The 21466-nt window shown below is 43.4% G+C and overlaps 1 protein-coding gene across 1 annotated transcript in view; it reads right to left on the reverse strand.

Moving 5' to 3' along the window:
• Positions 1-2358: 2358 nt before the first annotated feature.
• The window catches only part of RAB3B (RAB3B, member RAS oncogene family), a 59392-nt gene continuing 40284 nt past the window's right edge, over positions 2359-21466 (reverse strand). The window contains exons 3-5 of the mRNA XM_032494259.1: positions 20324-20442; positions 17318-17442; positions 2359-6586 (exon numbers count right to left, since the gene is read on the reverse strand). Coding sequence (XP_032350150.1) covers positions 6399-6586; positions 17318-17442; positions 20324-20442 — 432 coding nt within the window. The 3' untranslated portion in view covers positions 2359-6398. The remainder of the gene's footprint in view (positions 6587-17317; positions 17443-20323; positions 20443-21466) is intronic.

Consider the following 21466-nt stretch of genomic DNA (forward strand, 5'->3'; position numbering starts at 1 on the left):
AGAAGTAGAGTCATAAGACTTGTTGTTGGATTAAGTGTGAACATGAAGAGAAAGAAAAGCAGAGAATTAAGAATGATACTGAGATTTCTGTGAAGACTGGAGTTAAAGTTGTAGAAGAATCAAGAGTTCCAATGTGGCCGTGTTAAGTTTGAGACATGGAGATGTCTAGTAGGCACTTGTATATACATGTTATTACCAAAGATATGGCATCTAAAGCATATGGACTAGACGAGGTCTTGAAGGAAGGAAGTATAGCTAGAGCAGAAGGCCCAACTGTCCTTTTAGCCATCTCTTCTGCATATACTGAATCCAGCCAGGAACTTCAAAGGGGAATCCCAACCATTATTACAGTGAATCCTATGCAATAAGAAGCCAAACTCATCCCTCAGAGGGTAGCTAAGAAGTAACCAGATAAGCTATTAAGCAAGCATCAAAACTCCATGAGCTATGTCTTGATTAGACCCTTTGGACAACTAGACAAATGATGAGACTGCCCTGCTGTAAGCCATTGTGACACTTCTCTTCGAGATTATCTTCAGAATCAGGCTTTAGGACCCAGGGAAATCTACTAGACTTGGTTTCAGATACTTAGGGTTGCTTCCTTTGGTGGACTGAAACATGGCCACAATATTTTACAGCTCCTCCTATCAGGAGATGGCATCTATTTCTCTACTCTTTATATTAGGTGTGGCCATTTGACTTGGGTTAGTTATTTAGATATTAGCAAACGTGATACAAACAGAAGCTTGGAAAGTGCTTCTGCATTGGAAAACTTCAACCACCAGGTGAGCAAGTCTGGGCAGCCTTCTGGAGAATAAGAATATGGAGAGAGACCTCACCCACCATAGTCACATCAGCTGGGACCACAGACGTGTGAATGAAGCCATTCTAGACCATCTAGCTTTAGCCAGAGAAACTACCCAACCAATGTATAGAATCATGAATAATAATGAATGTTTGTGGTTTTAAGTCACTAAATTTTAGAATGGTTTGTTGTGTCCCTCAGAGGACAACTAACTCTGAACCAGGAATCTAAAGATGTTTCACAGGTACAGATACTCTTTCTCTAACCTTTATTCTTTTTGGAGGATTTGTGTTTAATCAGCCATCAACAGTCTGAACTAAAAGAAGAAAGCTTCACTGAGAAATGTAAAGCAATGGTCAATGGGTACTGGAGGTATTTGGGGGCAGTGGAGTCTCCCTCAGGCCCCTGAAACAGCTCCACAAAGGTGATTCTAGTTTCCCAGTTTTGTGTTCTCATAGAATGATGAGATCGTTCCTTCAGAGCACTTTGTAATTGTATTGGGTGATTATTTCACAATGTCTAGACTAAACTGCAAGCTATTAGACTATAAGCTTCATGAAGGCAAGGATTGTATCTAATTTGCCATCGATTGTATCTGGGCACATATTAGACACTAGTTTGTTGAATGAATAAATTTGAATTTTGCCTACTTCATGTAAGGGATCCAGGCCTTCAAAAACATCACTTAACAACATTTGTATCCAGTGGGCCTGTTACCGGGAGAAGGGAAATAACAATTACCTCTGTTATACTCCCGAGAATTGGGAGCAGACCAATCCAAGAGAGGAAAAATGGTGCTGTTCCTTTGCTTTTACTGTTTTTATACACTGGTTTTGTGATTGATTGACAACTCAGGTTCCCTGCGCTCTGGCACGCCCATCCCCTTTTGGGCAGGTTCATTGGGGCAAGTTATACCAGGTCCCCCTCCCATGCGCAGCTGCAGCGCTTTGATTTTAACTGGCTTCTTTTACTGGCCCTCATTTGAAGAAAGTAAAAATTTCTGGAGTCCCTTTCCCTGAATGCAGACACACTGCCATTTTCTGGGTTGTTCTTTCCCCTTCCTCTCCCCCTGCCCAGTGCTCATTTCTATCTAAACTACCTAACAGGCCTATCTCATAGGCACTCCCAGTCATAGGCTGTTGCTTGATTCTCTAGCTGTATAGGTAATCAGGTGTAGGTATGGGATGGGGAATCTGAAATCAGTGAGATCCCAGGACACTCATTGCTATAATTCCTTCTACTTACACCAAACAGTTGGTAAACATACTTAAATAAACATTTCTCAAAGGAGGCGGGTATAGCTCAGTGGTAGAGTATTTGCTTAGCAAGCATGAGGTCCTGGGTTCAATCCCCAATACTGCCATTAAAAAAATAAATAAAACCTAATTACCTACCCCCCACACACAAAAAGAATGTATACAGTGCTGCACTGTATGTCAGTTATATCTTAATAAAACTGGAAGGAAAAAAATTAAAAATTATTTTAAAAATTAACATTCCTCAAGACACTGTTGGAAACTTGGTACCTAAGCAAGGAGCTTTGGGGCAGGAGCAGGCAGTGTGAAGTGGGAAGGTCAGGTCTGGGGAATGTTCATTTCATTCTGTGGCCCTTACAAGGATGCAGTCACAAAACAATTTTAAAACCAATGTCCCAAATGAAGCTGTTTAATTAATTCTGACAATCCTTGGAAGTCTGTCACTATCAACACCCCAAATACACAATCTGAAGAAGAATATTGAAAGAGCAGGAGTCGGACAGGAGAGTTCAACTGATACAGTGAGCGACTTAGGCATGTTAACTTTTTCAAGGCTATGTTTCCTTGCCTGCCAAGTTGGGATAATAATATTTCCGAAACAGCACCTCCATTAGACTGTAGGTACCTGCAGGCAGGGATTATTTGCTCTCACATATATTTACTCAGTGTTCAATAGTGCCAGAACCATATTAGATACAGAATAGGTGAATTGCTTCCTAGAGGTGATCCAGAACCTAGTCCTGGTTCCATCACTAATCTACTCTCAAAATGACCTTAGGAAATTTCTTCCGTCTCCCTGGAATTCAACTTTCCTTTTGGAAAAGATTTTCTCTAAGTTCCCTTCCAGATCTAATATGTAATGAATCTGTGACCATTCAGTACACTCTACCCCATTGCTGCTCCTAGTAGTTAATAATGCTACAGATGGAGGAGATAGTAATAAGTCAGGAATCACTTTGTATTTACAAATACACATGCATTTAAAACAGATTCTGTAAATAGTCACAATACTGTGTTGCACTTTTGGCCTACTTTTGCCTTTTTAGAGGTCAAGAGTTTTTTTTTTTTCTAAATTGCCTTTTATTTGGATTGTTAAGCAAGATGAAAACTGGGATGAGTTGCCACTAACACATATTATGCAGCTTGAACCTTGGTGGCTAATTGCACTATTACCATGATTGATGAACATTCACAGCAATCAGCTGGAAGCTGCTGCCTTCCACTCAGCAGAAATGAGGTCGCAGAGCAGGACTGGGGAATTGCCATCTAACAAGCAAGCCTGCTTGCTGCCCAGTAGAAGAGTTCACCACTATTATATTTAACTTTTGATTCCATCTGTTGTGAAGATGCTTATTTCCTTGAAATGGCTCTTAAGTTTTAAAGAATTTTTAAGTAAAAATTTCAATCTTTGCCTGAATACTCAGTAGTAGAGAAAAGATTATTGGATATATGTACTAAAATATCCAGAGGTCATAAGGGGCTTGGTCTGAAATCCTAGTACTGAGATAGATGGGTGTTACTGCCCAGAAAAATAGTCATTATCCCTGACATATATGGGACTTTACAGTGTAAAAACACACCTGGAACCACTGCCTGGGAAGGGACCACATTCTTCCATGGTCAGAAAACTTAATTAACTTATACCCCCATGACGCCCCATTGCTGATGCAGGGACGTTGCTCCTTCAAGCACCGCTTGTGAGCTTAGGTAAGAATTGCCTGACAGAGGCAGGTACAGGGAAAGCCAGCACTTGGGCCCGAGAAATACTGGGAAATTTTTGCTCAGGCCCGTGGCACCTGGTTGCCTCAGAAACTCCTTCCCAGAAGCATTAGACACCCGTCACCTCAGATTAGTCTGAATAGTTGATCAATTTATTAACAGATTGGAGACTTACAGTCTTTTCTCCAGTGGACGTGGAAGCTGATGGCCTGGGATTGAATGCTATAGTGACTCTAACACTCACTAGTTGTGTGATCTTGGCCAAGTCTCAACCTTTTTGGATCACAGTTTATCCATAAGAGATGTGGTACAGAATGTAGTGAAGAGCACAGACCCTGGAGCCTACTGACTAGGGTTTGAACTCCAGCTCTACCATCTACTCATTAGGTGATCTTAGGCAAACTAGAGAACCTCTTTGTTCCTTCCTTTCCATGTCTTTAAATGAGGATGATCATAGTGCCACCCTCACAAAGATGTTGGAAAGATAAATGAGTTAATATGTGTAAGTGCTGGGAACAATGCCTGGTACTGAGTAAGCATGATGTCTGTGTTCGCTACGATGATATTGGGGTGATAATCCTCTTCTTGAGTTTATTTTGCAGATCAACTGAAATGATGAGGGTGAAAAAATGTCTCAGTTATTAGTGCCAGAAGGGACCTAAAAGATTACCCAAATAGCCTCCCTCCTGCACCTCACCCCCTCTGCTCATTTTATAAGTGGAAAATCAAGACTCAGTCATGGGGAGTAACTGGTCCATAGTCACAACTGACTTAAGGGCAGAGTCTGAGTTTCCTGATTCCAAGCGCGAAGCTCCGTCCTCCGCACTGCACCAAAGAAGGCAACATCTCCATAGAGCTGACTCTGAAGGCTCCCATTATGTAGTCGTTGGACCTGTTGATTGTTGACGCACTTTACTAGGACAGTGAGCTGCATTGAAATGGAGAGAAAACCTGGGACTCTCCTTCCTCCCCCACTGACTTTTGAAGTGGCATGTTAGTGCAGGGGGAAGCTGGGGATTCGAGCCAGGGCTGGGAGGAAAGAGTTCCAGGAATCATTGCTAGCTCCATGTCATTATTTCAGTTAAAAACCAAACATGTGCCTGTATCCAAACAAGCTAGAATCATGAGCTAATGCATTCAGCTTGTTTCTGGTATCAGAGGGTCTTTTTGTCTTTTGCTTTCTTTGGGTGTTTAGTTTAGTGCCTTCCACCAGAAGTGGTTTCACATTTGCTTTGGTAGAAACTAAGGTTTCACTCCCAGGAGAATGAAATTAGGCTTGGGACCTCTGAGTTCACATTTCCCAATTTTTTCAGGGTCATGCCCCCTTAGATTTATTCTGCTTTGAATTGTATTTCCCAGTTGGATTACTTAGGAGTGAGTGAAAGATGGGTTCATGAAAGAAAAGACCCTATGAAGAATGGCAGGTGGGATTAGAACTATTTGACTTAGAGAAAGGGCAGATTCCAGGGGTCATGATCTCTGTTCTCAAACCATCTAAGGTGTCACAGGGCAGAAGGGCAGAGACTGTGAAGTCTCTGACAGCAAAGCTGGCACAGTGGGGTGGGAAAAGGAAGAAGAATTTCCAGGAGGCAGATTTCAGCTTAAAGAAAGGAAAATTTTCTGATTTTGAGAGCTGCCCAAAGATGTATGTGGAAAATGAGCTCCCATCCCTGCCTAGAAAGTAAGCTTTAGAAGAAAGAGATTTGGCTGTGAGGCTTGACAGCCACATGTCAGAAATATGAAGATTGGAATTGACTAGTGAGACTTGGTAAAATTTGGGACCCCACCAATTGTAAATTTTTCAGATTCCTGGAGTCTAAGAACCGATGACCTATGGCATGGAGTTCCCACAGTTAAGAACCAGCTGGAAAGCAGCAAAATCAGAAATTTGTGACCTGTTTCTTTATCGTGCCTGTGTTTCTCCTTTTTTCTCTTTGTCTTCCTTGAGCTCACTCGCTCTTTTAGACAGCAGGAATCTTTGATATTTTTCAGGGGATAATCTTTTTATTTTAAATGTGTTTCTGACTCAGCCTTTGCTCCTTCAGCATCATTTAGAATCTGAGCTCTCTGGAGATTAGCTCTGGTCCTGTCACCACAGCAACTGCCCCAGGCCCTGTGGGCATCCGTGGTAACAGGCGAGGGCTTCGAGAGACAAGGCTTGACTAGTGGTGAGAAGGCCCCTAGGGAGCCTGATAGGAAACAAGCACGTTGGTATCGAGAGGTCTTCTTTAAATGAATTGGCGATATGGGTGGGTCTCATTTTAAACAGTTGGCCAGGCCCTGAAAAGTGTGTGTGCGGGTGTCAAATTTTGGTCAATGGAGGAAATTTTATTTTAAAGGCAGAAAAGAGACTCGCCTTTCTAGGTGCCAGTAGTGAATCCCTTTGGTAGAGTGGAGTCTCCTTTTGTAAAACGAATCTCCACTCACGTTGTGACCTGGCTGTTAGTCTAGTGCTGAGTGTCTGTAAGTGGGGCCGTCAGCAGAGAATCCCGGGGCGGTGCTTCCACCTCCGCTGCAGGCAAAGAGCAGCAGCAACTAGGCTGCGGGTGGGCAGAGTAACAGGGAAGCAGGGTGGGTGTGGGGCCGCAATGAAGGGAGGTCAGGGAGGTGGGCCTTGCTTAGCACGAGCAGTTCTGCTGCAGCAGCGGCGGGGTGTCGGAGAGGCGGGTGTTCTTGGAGGTGCCCAGCACAGAGGGGTCCGTGTCCAGGGTATCCGACATCTTGTCGCAAATGGCATCCACCAGGCGCTCGAAGGCCTGCCTAACACTGATGTTCTCCTTGGCGCTGGCTTCAAAGAAGTCAAACCCTGAGGGTAGAAGAGAGATTCCAGTAAAGATTTTTCCCTTCCCTTCAACGCCCCCTGGCCAAAATATTCTGGATTAATACAGCCAGTGCTCAGGAGTGAAGCAAGGAGGCCCAATTCCAAAGGATTCTGCTGCAAGGAGACAGTACAGGGCAGGGATTACCTGCACTGTTTTTTTGCTTTGTTTTGGTTTTCAAGTCAGATAGATCCTGGCTCTATCATTGACTAGTGTTATAAGCCCCGGCAAGCCACCTATTTTCTTTATGAATCAATTCCCTGGTTTATAAATTGGGATAATTTTACCTATCTCATAGAATTATTTCAAGGATTAAACACGATAATGCATTGTAAAGTGTACAGCCCTGTGCCTGACCCAGGGCTGGGCAGTGGGGCGGTAATTAGGTGTTCTGAAAGAGTGAATACTTCACTATGTGTACACAGCACTTCAGTTTCTAGAGCATGGATCACACCCATTATCTCTTCTGATCCTCATGTCACCCCCAGGGGAAGGAGGGTCCAGGCAGACCTGCTCCAGCTCCATTTCACTAATCCTGACACTGTGGCTCAGAGAAATAAACTGACTTGCTGTCACCGGTATGAGAAGTCCAAGCTTTGCCCTTTTTGACCAGGGCTTTCCCTCCTTTTTCCCCTACCTCCCACTCTCCCCAGACTGGCCAGCATCTAGTCTGGGCTCTGGAAGGTACCCCAAGATCCATGCTGAATAAACAAAGCTTCATTTGCTCTTTCCACCCACAGACACACTGGCTCATCTCCACTCAGTGGGGTTCCTCCTCCCTGAATTCCCAAGAATTACCCTGGATCTCTCCCTCCCCACACAAAACCAACAACTGGCCTGGGAAAAACGGCGTCTGAAGCGTGAGACATTCTTACTTGTTTTGCACCTTGAGATCCTTAAAGATCCTTTCTGTGACAATGAACAGAAATTGGCTGTCCCAGGAGACAAGAAAGACCCTCCTGATTCAGACAAAGCAGCTGCTTCCCAACTGAGGAGTCCTGGCCAGGTTGGTGGCAGCCCTTCTCCATCACGTCCCTGCCCCAGCCTACTGCCTCCTCTTTTGTCTGTCCACCTTCCTTCTGAGTCCAACTTTAATTCTCCTCTAAAGTGTGTCTCTTCCCTTTCTTTCACTTTAGTTCCTTCTTTTTCCTGTATGTTCCTCATACTTCTTGGGCTCCCTATTTATTGAGCTCCTACTATAAGCCAGATGCTATGCTAGGAGCTTTACAAATATTGTCTTACTTAACCCTCACAACAGCTTGTGGGGTGAATATAATCCTCTCCAATTTATGAATGAGAAAAATGAAGGTTCCAAGAGATTACACAACTCATACAAGGTCACGTGGCTGTGGAAACTGCATTTAGATCTGGGTTTGGCTGGCTCCCACGTCCATGGGATACAGCCCTGCCTACCATTTCTTCCTCTTTCTCCCTTTCACTTTCCTCAGCCCCCTCCCCGCCGCTGCCATTATATCTTTTTCCTTCCTTTGCAAGTCTCTTTGGCCTCCTTTGCTTTTATCTGACTACCCCAGTGTCTGAATCTGGGCATGTCATTCACCTTTCTGAATCACTTAACCTCTCTGAGTCGCGGACTCCTTGTTTGTCAAATAGGAGTAATAACAGCGTCTTTCTGCTGAGAACGGTTGGAGGATTCAGCGAGGCGATGGGTACATTTCTGTAAGAAAGTTGCCTGTTATAATGATAGTTTCTTCCTGCTCTTTTTGTTTCATCTGCTCCTCTCACCTCCTCTTCATCCCTTTCTCCCTCTTTTATCATCTTCTCCCACAAAGGAAGGGGTCTCTTTCCTCCACTCCCCTTCTCCCTATTACCCCACTGTCCACAGAGAGGGCTAAAGCCCCCAGGTACAAACAAGGCTCCTCTTCCCCCACCCTCCTGGCTTGAAGGCACTCACAATTCCTGCCAGCCGACCTCTGGTTGACAGCCCATCCCATGGCCCATTTCTCCATCTGAGAAAGGCAAAGTGCAGAAGTGTCTGCTATTGAGGACATGTGAAGGAGGCAGGCTGCTGGCTCATTATCCTTAGGCCATAGAAGCCCAGTTGGCTTTAGAGACCCTCCAGCATGTAGCTTTTCTTTAATGAATGTCATAAAAATGGACTCTCTGGCCTTTGACTGGCTTATTACAAGTGAGAGTGTTTGGGGAAGAGGGCGGGACTATGTTGCTTGCCTGGGAAAGGGGCAAACAGGTAAAGAAGTAAATAGGCATAAACCATCAGTTTGGATGAAGATGGGGACACAGGCTAAGGCCAGGGGCACAAATCCCTTCTGAGGAATTGGCACTGAGTGGAGGACATGGACTGTGGCACAAGGGGGCAGTGGGAAGAGGCACAGGAGTCAGACAGCCTGGGTTTGAATGCAGTCTCTGTCAGCTACTAGCTGTGGGACATCAGGCAAATTGACTGATCTCTCCCAGCCTCTGTTACTTTATCTGCAGAATGGGATGACTATTACATAGTATGGTAATAAGAATTAAATGCACAAAAGCATGTGAAGTGATTGACATATGGAATATGTGGCAAACCCTTTCCCTTATGTTCCCAGCCCACCTGAGTCCTAGCTTCCTTGCACCACCAATGTTCCCCAGGGCCTTAGGGGAAAGCCTCTTTTTCTTCATCATTCAGGGTCAATCAATAAGCCAGGTCTTTAATGAACACTGACTTTGTGCCAGGTCTTGCACTGAGTGCCAGGGACAAGGGAAGATCAAATCAAATTGTGGAGAAAAGACACAGTAATCAGAGTGCCAGTCTCGCACATGTGCATAGTCCTTAACAGTTCACAAATACAATTTTAATACAATTTTAACTTTATGAGGTGGGGGTGGAGGGGAGTGAGGCAAGGGTTATCATTTGTAATTTACAGACAGGGAAATCGAGGCTTAGGGATGGGGCATAAGCCAGGGCTCTATCCCATTATGCCTCCTTTTCTCGCTCTCAGTTGGGACAGTGACAGAACATACTATAACACAGGTAGAGCAAACCAGGGGCTGTGCAAGAATGCAATGGAGGGAGAGAATGGCAAGGGGACAGGGGTAGAGGATTCCAAAAGTTAGTGGATGAGAGACTTTAAGGCCAGAACTGAGCAAAACTCCTCATCTAACTAAATTCTCATTCTTCAGGACTCAGCTTAGATACAGCTTCTTCATTCTCCTCCATGCCTCCCTCTGCCATAGCATGTGTTACCCTGAATGGTGGAAGTCCATCTGACAAGGAGCTCCCCAGGCAGGGACCGTGTCATTCTTCTGAGCTCCAGCACCAGCCAGAGGAGTAGGTGCCTGGTGTTAATTGAATGAATAGATGGATAAAGTAGGTGGGAATGAACACGGAGGCTGTGGACATTGAGGGTCATGAGAGATCAGCTCAACAAGCATAATAAACCCCATGTGGGACACACACAGTTCTTACCCTTGAGGAACTCCTAGTCTAGTGTGGGAGATAGACACATTGACAATATTAGAGTGATAAATGCTGGAAGGGTGGGGAGTGAGGGAATCATCATGGCAAATAGAAGGTGCCTGAGCCTGAGGGCCAAGGAAGCTGATTCCTAAGCAGATATCAGCTAGAGAAAGACATGTGGCTGTGAGTGTTTGTGTGAGCATGTGCATGTGTAGCACACCAGGCAGAGGAACAGCATGAACACATATAAGAAGGTGAAAAACAGCCTTGGTAAATCCCAGAATGACCATAGCAGTTTGTTATCATTAGAGCAGAAAGCTCAGAGTGGTGAGAGGAGAGACAGGAAGTGGCCAAACATGGAGAACTCAGCTCGTACGTCATGCCAGGGAGATGTCGTCACTGTTATCTCAAAGGCACCCAAGGTATGAGAACTCTGACTCAGGTAACCAGCTCGTGGCCCTAGCCAGCTCAAGGGCCTCTCTTACTAGCGGAACAAGCCAACATGCACCTCCACCCAATTACTGTCAGACTCCTCGAAGACTCTTCATTAGTAGCCCCAGATGGTAACATTTCCCTCAGGTTCATTAGTAAGGAATCTCAGAAACTGAGACTCTAGTGTGGTCTGGAAGATGACAACCAATTAATCAGACTGGCCGCAGACTGGCTTCAGATCAATGGGATTTCTGCTCTCTGTAATAGGGATCAATACTTTAACTGAATCTGAGATGGTTCTCACCTTCCAATGCTCGTGTTTACCTATTCTGTCCAAAGACAGCTGTCACAGCCCCCTACTGTGTCCACACTGCCTGCTTCTGAATTTGATCTCAGAATTCTATTCAGAAACGCACAGCTAACTAAGTTCACCTCTCCTCATCCTGACACTGCTAACAAAACATTTCTCCTCTACTTTTACATTCAAATCCTTTCTCTGTCCTGCTCTGAAATGTCCTCATCTGCAACTAGTGTCATCTTCAACACCAGCCCTTCTGGTCACTGATGATTTTGGCAAGGGATTTGCTGTCTTCCTTTCCACTGAGGCTTGCACTCATTCTCAGAAACTTTGGGTTTCATGTGAACAATCTATCCAACACCCCTGGCTCTTAGTTTCTTACTCATCTCATTTCTAGGAACTGTCTCTTCCATTTGCTTCTTCTATGCACCTGTCCTTATAACTCGAGCTATTTTGACTTGGATTTGTGTCATTGGAACTGAAAGAGTTCTGATTAATGCAACACCCAGCCTCATTGGCTTAACATCCAAGATCCTGCATGGCTCAGCCTGTCTACTTCCCCAGCCTCATCTTCCTGGCTCACACTATGCTCCAGAAATATCAACACCTTTTTATTTGGTGCCTTGCTCATGCTGTTGCTCTCTCCTCCTAATCCTACTCATCTTCTTTACTCACCTGTGGAATCACTGATTCCAGAGAGCCTTCCCTTTCTCTTTCCCACCCCATCTCCACAACTCAGAATAAACAGTGTAACTCTTCCCGGATGTCCATGGTGACTTACAGAATTGTTTCAGCCAGATTCCAACAGGAAAACAGGAACTATTCTTCACATTTAAACCAGAGGGAATTGGTTATATAGGTGATAGAAGAAAAAAGAGGCCAAATAGAATAGTGAGGAAACCCAGATATTATCAACAGAAAAAAAAAACAAAACCTATTACTGGGGCCAAAGGAAGTTAGAACTATGGGAGCAGGAATCAGAGAAGAGGAGTAGCCTCTACTGGAGCAGCCAGTCAAGGGATGGGGGAGACACAGACACAGGATTTTTCCCTTTCCCCATTTTCAATCACTTGCCAATGTCTCTTCTTGGCTAAACCCAATCAGAAGCCACTGTCACAGGAGCCCAGGAAACACAGTCAGCCAAGGTCAACATCTGGGGGTAGGGATACGTTCAAGGAATTAGTTCTGTTTTTTTTTTTTTTTTTTAGGTAGGGGGGAGGTAATTAGATTTATTATTCTTAGAGGAGGTACTGGGGATTGAACCCGGGACCTCATGCTTGCTAAGCACGTGCTCTACCACTTGAGTTATTCCTCCCCTCAAGGGATACGTTCAAGAGAGAGACAGAGCAGGAGAAGGGTGAAGAACGATAGCAAACAGACTAAGGACTGACATGGCCCTCTACCCAAAAGATACCGAAATTACCTCTCTACTATTTTGTTTCCTTGTTAAATGAGCATCTTGAGGGCAGGGAATTCATTTACCTCTATTTCCAGGATCCATCACATGTTTAGTGATTGTGGCAGATCATTCAGCGCTCTCCCTGTAGAAGATTTTATAACCCCACCAAACGCCAAGTGGCTTGCAGTGCCTCCTTGTGGGAAGAATATATTTTCCCTCTCCATCAGCAACAGATTTGATCATGCAACTTGCTTTGGCCAATTGACGTGGGCATTCCAAGTCCCAACAGAAGCTTTGAGAGCCCTTTGTGTGGTTTAGGCATCCCAAATTGGATCCCAGAGTAAGAAGACACATGGAACAGGCTTGCAGCTGACTTGTAGCTGGCATGTAATGTGAGTGAAAAATAAACCTTTATTATTTAAGCTCCTGATTTGGGTTATAATCTAAGAAATCTCAGTAACATTGTGACTGAGGATGGAATGTTGAAGAGAAACAGTGGCAAGCTTTTGAGAAAAACTACGGCCTCACCCATGTCCCAGAAACTTTGAGGATATAGAAGGCCTGCTGCTACTCAAAGCTTTAATAAACGCTAGTTGCTGGCCATATCAATAGTCTTGGCTGAGAAAGCTGAGAAATGCTAAAAGAAAGAGAGTCTCGAAGAGCAATCCCATAAAGCAGAGAATGGCCCTACTGCACTGGCAAACAGATGACTGAAACTTAATAGCTGGCATAGCAGAGGGTGAGAAAGGCTGAACATCCTCTTCCAGATCTGACCACATCCTTGCAAAATTCTTTTTGTTTTTGTTTTTCTTGCAAAATTCTTGACACAGCCTGCAAGATCCTGCACGACCTGGCCCCTGCCTACCTCTCCACACTCATCTCACACTACTCTCCCCTTGGTTATTTAGTCTCTGCGACATGGCCTTCTTCCAATCTCGTGAGTGTTTCAAGCTCTAAGCCACATGAGGGCTATTCTTGATGTAGAACACTCCCTTTCCCAACAACTCCCTCCCCCAGTCTTTGCCTAACTAATACTTTTCTCATCCTTTAGTTCTCAGCTTAAGTGTTACTTTCTCAGAAGATCTTGACTCTCCAGTCTAAAATTAGGTCTCTTTTCTTGACTTTCTTCATAGCCCTTGTGGTGGACTTATGTTACTTTTATCTGTCCACCATTCCTTCCTTTATGGAAGTGCTACTTTAAACAATCGTGTTGGGACTATGGGTTACAATACTTGGCTCCCCCAGCCACTGGGATAGGCAGGAGACTCCCAGGTGGCCAGTCATCGCCTTCCCTGAGATTGATATGTGGTGGTTAGGGGCGAGAATGCTCTTTCTGCAGAAATTGGAAGATGTGAATTTGGAGCCACCATCATCTGTCTTACTCCCCATTCAGAGTCTGGCTACAGAAGGTGGCTGAAGGGACAAACAAAGCTGAGAAATAGAGAGTTCAGTTGAGTCCTGGTTCTAGTGAGCTTCCCAGTTGACATGAGGTAATAAATTCTATTTTTTTAATTAAAGCTAGTTTGATTTGGGATTTTATCACTTGCTATAACAAGAGTTCTAATTCCTGGAGTACTTATCACAATTTTTTAACAGCTTTATTGAGATATAATTCAGATACCACAAATTCACTCATTCACAAATTTTTAATTACGTATTTATTTGTATAATTATTTGTTTAATGTCTCTTTATCCATTAGCTCCATGATAGTAATGATCATAACTATTTTGTTCACCCTTATATCCCAAGTGCCAGACAGAACCTGGCTCAGAGTATGTGCTCAATAAATACTTACCAATGAATAAGTGAATAAATGTATGAATCAATGAATATCTACGCTATGCTGGGAGTTGAGATAATGAAAAGAACCAAATATAACCCCTGCTGCTACCGAGGTCTAGCGAGAAGAGACAGATGCAAATAGACAAGTTCTATTAAGCAATAGAGGAAATCTCCAGAAGTTATGCAGGACTGAGATGGGTTACCCTGACCTACCCAAATCTAATCAGTTCATTAAAGCCTTCTTCAAGTGCCTCCCTGAACCCTGTACTAAGAATTAGCCTCACTTCCATCTGTTTTTCTACATAAATCAGAAATTTATATTAGAAAATTATACTGACTCCACCACTTTCCAACTACGTAAACTTGAGTAAGTTTTTTAACCTCTCTGGACCTCATTTTTCAGGGTATTGGACATGACCCACCTTGGAGGGTTATAATCTGAATTAAATGAGATAATTAATGCAAAGCATTTCATATAGTGCCTGACTCAATATACAACAGCTATTATTACCACACTTGCTGTATAGTGAGGTTAAGTGGTTAGGAGCAAAGGCTCTGCAGCCAGACTACTGCTTGAGTTCAAATTCTCACTCTACCTGGTATTAGCTGTGTGACCTTAAGCAAGTTAGTCAACTTCTCTGTGCCTCAGTTTTCTTATCTGTTAAAGAACAACTTGGGTATAAGAAAAGTACATATCTTATCAGGTTCTAGAGGGGAATAGATAAACAAGATTATACTGTGTAGCACAGGGAAATATATACAAAATCTTATGGTAGCTCACAGAGAAAAAAATGTGACAACGAATTATATATATGTTCAAGTATAACTGAAAAATTGTGCTCTACACTGGAATTTGACACATTGTAAAATGATTATACATCAATAAAAAATGTTAAAAAGAAAAGAAAAGAAAAAATTAAGTGAGCAATACTTTAAAACATTTAGAATAGTGCCTGGCACATGGTAAACACCCAATAAATGTTTAACTAACTTGCCTTTTAAAAATCTTAGTCATAAGGGCTTGGCATGCTGGCTATATTTTTTCCTAATATAAAATTAACTCACTTTTTAAAAACTTATTTAACTTTAAGGACTTGAAATGCTGATTATATTTTTTTCCAATACACATCAAAATATATACATAAAAGCATCTTGCACACTTCCAGCAACATGAGTCTCTCTCTTTGGGGAAACACTACTCTAGACTCACACAATCCAATGAATTATGGTTCCCTAAACACAGTTTTGTTCCTTGCCTTTGTTAGTGTTATTCCCCCTGCCTTGAATATTTTTATCTTTCTTCTTCACTTGTCTCTTCCTACTTGTCTTCAAGACCCAAGTGTGAGTATCATGTTCTCTGATCCCAACTGAATAGGTGTCTCCTCTGTGCTCCCACATGCCTGGCATCTCCCTCTATCACAACACTGATCACTTAGCGTATCATTGTGCCTGTCTCAGAGCAGGGAACATAACCCTTGTTCAACACACAGTACTTGGCATAGAATAGGAGGTCAGGAAGCCATAATTGGATTGAAGTAAAATGAAGTAGCCAAATTCTTGACATCATAAAATTTTAATCAAAACACTTTTGCAATGTTTACTCAATGCCAGGCCATCTGCCAGGCACTGTGGGTGTAAAGAGAAACAAGATTCATTTCCTGTCCTCATGGAGCTTTTGGGAGACAAACAAGGAAACAAGTTACAAACAAGTGTGATGGGTACTATGACTTTTGCATGTATGGGGTACATTAAGTTGGGGGGAGCACAAAGTAAAGAACTAGAGGAGTACAGAAAAGGTTTCACAGAAGATGAGCTAAGCATGAGCTGTTTTGAAATGTGAGTAGGGGTTCAATAGCTGCATGAGGGTAGGCGAGTAGAAAAAGCATTCCAAACAGATGGGGCATAGTTGGTCCAGGAAGAGTGCTGGGAGTCCTGGGGACAGCAGCTTGAAGGCATAAAGAGATAGCCTGAGGTCACCCACATGTGGGCTTCACCACATGCTTACTGTTCCGTGAGCAATGGGAATGGGTGGAAGCACGTTCTGGTCCCTGAGAACCTCTGGCAAGAGCCAATTCACCCAACCTCTCTATTTATTAAGCACCTACAGTTTGCTAATTTCTATTCCAGGCCACCCTGGAGAATAGGAGAGGGGAGAAAGATGCATAGGATACCCTCTTATACAGCTACTCCCAATACACAGAACATAAATATGTACAACACACAATTCACACTTGTATGTTACACAGTTTACCCACCTACCAGCCCACATATCTGTACTTCAGATACTGGCAGAGAATGTAACTTTAAACTCCCTACTCCTCAAAACTTACAACAACCTAGGTTGTGGGAAATACTTAGGGGGACTGGCTAAAAGCTAAGGAGTACACTCATTCTTCTAGAGGAAGACTTCCCTAAGGTGATCCTACATTGAACCCCAATATAGAAAAGAAGAGGAAAAACAAAAAAAGAAAGAAAAGCTGATGTTACAAGCAAGTGTAGGTAGGTGTCCTGCTGTGGGGCCACTGAGACACACCTGAGGCTCCTAGGTCTCAATGGAGCACAAGGATCAAGGTGCTTTAACCTTGGAAAAAATCAAAGCATCACTGAGCTAGCTGCATGGTGAAACCACATTGTCTCATCTCTCCGTACAATTACTTTTATTGTGATTATATTTTGGTGACAAAGCATCAGTTTACACAGAGAGAAACTGAAAGACACAGCCTACGATGTTCAGTGTGGTAGTTGCTATAAGGATGTTTGATACTAAGGACATTGTCAGATTCAGCATATAGTCTGCTCTATAGTTGCTAGTGAACAGCAGTGCTTCTTTGGAATTATGGGTTGGTCTTTATCTTAAGGACCATCCCAGAACCAAGTAACTTGATTATGTTTCCCTCTTTGCAACGGTTGCTAAGAAGCTCAAAGCCAATATGTTGGCCCAACTCTTGCACACACCCCAAAACTTACAAAACATTTTATCTCACCTCTGGCCTCTTTTATTTTCTCCTACCCTTGCTTTCCCTTTGCTCCAATTATCTCACTTATTTATTTCTTTATTGATGTACCATGATGATTTTTATAAGATACTTCAAATCCTTTGTGGAAGGAACTGGTAAAAAATTTTCATAAGTTGAAATTTTATTTATATGTTCAATGTACCAAAATATGCATATATCATAAATAATGAATTATCTAGAATTCAGTAGCATAAAGCAATATGTACATCACACAAATATAAAACCACGCACACAGAGCACATATGCACATAATTCATAATCACAGCACAACCTTAACATCACAAATACAAACACACACTTGCTCTCTCTGATTGTCCCACTCCCGTGCACACGTGTGTGTGCACAAACAAGCACACACACACGTGTCGTGCACATACCAAGCTGCTCTGCGAGGAGTCGGCCCTTCTCGGTGGGAACAACCCTCTCTTCCTCCATGTCACACTTGTTCCCCACCAGGATGACCTGCGCATTGTCCCAGGAGTAGGTCTTGATCTGAGTTGCCCTAAAGAGAGACAGAGAGAGGACTGTGTTCATGACGACCTCCTAGACTGGAAAGGATCCTGCAAAGCTGGGGGAAGCCCCTTCAACAAGACTAGTAACTCCCAAGTTACTGTCAACTAATTCAGCCTGGGACAGACAGTCAGACCTCTGCTCCTGCTTGCTGTCATGGATGCTGACCTCTACGCCCTGGTTGTACGTCACCCAGCTATCTGGAGTCTTCCTCTAATGCATCTCCCCATCCCTCTCGTCACTGGGCAGAGGGCTCTTTCCAAAATACCTATCTGACCACAACACATCCTTTCCTTAAAGCCTTCTGTGGCCCCTGGACTAACTATGTAATGAAGTCTAGATTCCTCAGTTAGACATTCAAGACCGTTCACATGCTTCTCTCCAGTCTCACTACCTTTCCTCCCACTTCACAAACGTTCTCACCCATCCCTTAAATGCTCTCCCATGGCGCGTGCCTTTGCTTCTACTGGAAATCCCTTCCCCACCCTGACTCATCTTCCAGGCCCAGGGCTGATCCCACAGTTGCTCGGGGGAGGCTTCTCCGGCTTCGCCAGGCCCAACCAGCCTCTCCCTCCTCCTCTGTGATTCATAAATCTTCACTGGGCCTTAGATTATGATTATTTGTAGAAACCAAGATGTCAGCAGTGGTTTCCTTCAAGCAGGATGATTATGAAATGTTTAAAAAATACTTTTCTCTGCTTTTCAAAGTTTTGAAAGTGAACATTCTATAATGAAGAGCAAACTTTTAAACAGAGGGAATAAAATCAGACCTTCATATCAAAGAGACACTTTTTTGTGGGGTGGGCCTAACTCTGTCCCCAGTCCCCTCATCAAGTAGAAACGATTCCCTCATCTTTTTCCCCTGCCCGTTTGCCGTAGCACCTGTCACATTTGGCTAAATTCATCTGTCTCTCCTTGAGGGCAGGAACAGGCTTATTCATCTTTGAGGTTCCAGCCCCCAGCACAGGGCACAGAAAAAAGAAATTGTCAGTGAACATCTTCGGAAGGAACAAGCCAGCAAGTGGTTAATCCTGAAGCAGATCTAAATAAAACCTGACCCTCTCCTGATGCTGACACTCACTGTAACTTAACCCTAACTGCAACCTGGACTTATTACCAACCCTGCTCCTAAAGCTGATTTCACCACCAACCTTCTCCTTAAGGGTGAAAAGCCATTCCCCCAAAGGATGGAATTCACTCAACCACTATTTGTTGTGGGCCAACAGAGAGTCAGGTTCCGAGCTGGGCACTGGGGCTTACATGGCAGGTAGGGGCTAGACTAGGACTGTGTTTCTCAGAGGCAAAACTCAAAGATCAGGGCTTGGGAAAGATAGACACTCGGTCTTCAGCTTCAAGGAAGGTACCTGGAGCCAACGCCCCATGTCTCCCACACTGCTCTTCTGTCATCTTCCTCCCTCCTCCCACCACCATCCACTCTCAGCTCCCAGATTAGTGACTTAGGTTATTCTTGGAGCAATCATCACCAGGTGTTAAAAATCACTGTGTTCCTGAGGCAGGATGAACAGGGACAGATGGAGAAAGGGAAGGAGATCAAGGCCAACAGGGAATGAGCAGTGGGCAGACACTTAAAGAGCTAATCACTTCATGGTGAGAGGTGAGGGGAAAAGATGGAGAGGGAGGGAGAAGGGAGGAGGAGAGAAAAACCACGACTGGAAGGAAGAAAGGAAATAAGAAAGGAGAAAAGCAGGATGAAAAAGAGGTATAAAGAGAGAGAAAGAGGAAAAAGAAGAAGGAAAGGAGAAAAAGGGAAGGTGGTGAGAAGGGGTTGTTAAAAAGGCAGGGGAAGGACAGAGGAGGAGAATGACCAAGAGGCTGAGGAATGTCTGAGTGACAGATGCTCACTTGGTCAGCACCCTCCACTGCTGTTCAGAACTGGAGGGTAGGGCAGGCAGCCTGCAAGGTCGCTCTGAGCTCAGGGTTCCAAGACACCAACAGCACTTCACATAGTCATGGTAACTGTTCCTTGGGAGAAAGGGAAATCTTCAAAGGGCAGCCATGGGCAAAAAAGAACAGGAGACCAGCTTGGCACTGGCCAGCGCTGCTGCTGTATGCCCGGCCAGCTCAGCCTCTCTGCTTGTGAAGAGCAGCCAGGCACAGATGCTCCCTCTTCCCCCATCCTCATCCTTTCCACTGATTAGGGGCATTGGGTCCTTCCCTTCCTGCTCCCTTCTCTCTGTGAGTGATGCTCCAGGAAGAAAGATTTAAGTTGCTCAGACGTTGTACCTCTGGGGAACTGTGCTGATTTCTACTGTATATTGGACCTTTATGAACTTGGACCCCACTGCCCAGCCCAGGGACAAACTTTATAGGGAAGCAAAATGTGGCTTCAGTTAGTACAATGTCCAAAATGACCTTTCTAAAACACTAATCTGAACCTGTTTGTTCCCTGTCCAAATGTCATTACTTATGGGATAAAATCCAAATTCCTTACCCCAGCATACGAAATCCTTAATGACCTCTGCTCTTATCCTCTCACCCACCTTCTCGCCTTTGAACATCTGTACTCTTTTTCTGTAACAGTTTTATCCATTTGTCCCTCTGGCTAATCCCCTTCATCTTACAAAATGCAGCATGTGGGTCAGCAATTCCAGGACACTTTCCCTGACTCCCTAAGCTGGGTCGGAGCCTCCGCTGGGTTCCCACAGCCCTGGTGCGCTGTTCATCCCTGCGCCTGTCACATGATATTTTCATTGCCCGCTCACTGATCTGTCCTCTCCTCTCATCTGTGAACTTTCTGAAGACAGGATCCATGTCTGATTCGTGTGGGCTTCCCTAGCACATAGCACGGGGCCTAGCACAGGCTAGGTTTTCATGAACAATTTAATGAATGGATGGATGAATGAATCTCATACCAGTCTTGGACAGCATTGAAAGACTCCTCATTGGTGATGTCATACATCAGAATGAAGCCCATGGCCCCGCGGTAATAGGCTGTGGTGATGGTCCTGTACCGCTCCTGCCCAGCAGTGTCCTGGGTGGGAAAAGGAAGGAGTCAGTCTCCTAGAAAGTCTGCTTTTGTTCCTCAAAAGTCCCCAGGACAATGAACTAATAATTCAAAGTATATTTAGGGAGCATCTATTACGTGTCTTGCATTGTACTTGGTGACCAGAATAAAATGGTTTTTAAGACCTCATGGAAATTAATAAGAAAATAATTAAAATCCCAATAGAAAAATGAGCAGGAGGAAAGAACAATTCACAGAAGAAATGTAAGTGGATAATTATTATATTAAAAAGGTGGGGGTTTTTTTTTTGAGGTATACTCCATTTATAATGTATCAATTTCTGGTGTACAGCACAATGCTTCAGTCATGCATGAATATACATATATTCATTTTCATATTCTTTCTCACAAAAAAGATCTTAAGCTTATTTTTAATTATAATTATCATCATAGATGAGGCTGTAGCAAGATGTGCAACCTCATACTTTGCTTGTGGGAGCGGAACTTGCTTGGTTCAGTCTTTCTGGAAATCAATTTGAAAGTCCCAAGAGCATTAAGAATATTTGTACCTTTGACCCAGAAATTTTTCCTTCTAAAACTTTTTCTACAAAAATGGAAAATCAGACAAATATTTATGCACAAAAGTGTTTCTTACAACTTTACTTAGACAGTGAAAAAGTATCACTGACTTATACAGTTCAACAATAGGAGAATGGTTGACATACAAAATTTTTAAATGTGTTTATTTATATAAGAATATTTAATATAAAGGATCAACACTTGTATATGTCATATAATGACAGTTTCATAACTATATATGCAGAAAAGAAAACTGGAAAGAAACACATCAAAAGGTTAATAGTGATTATCTCTGTATGAGAGATAGAAATTACCAAGATTTTAATTTTCTTCTGGAATTTTTATTTTCTCTATGATAAGCATGTGTGACTTAGATGAAGAGAAACAAATACATATTTTTACTAATAAATAATGACTAAGGCAATTCTTTGTCTCAAACAGCTAACAGTCTAGTTGAAAAAACAGACATGTAA

The sequence above is a fragment of the Camelus ferus genome, chromosome 13, assembly GCF_009834535.1.
Source record: "Camelus ferus isolate YT-003-E chromosome 13, BCGSAC_Cfer_1.0, whole genome shotgun sequence".
NCBI classification, from domain to species: domain Eukaryota; kingdom Metazoa; phylum Chordata; class Mammalia; order Artiodactyla; family Camelidae; genus Camelus; species Camelus ferus.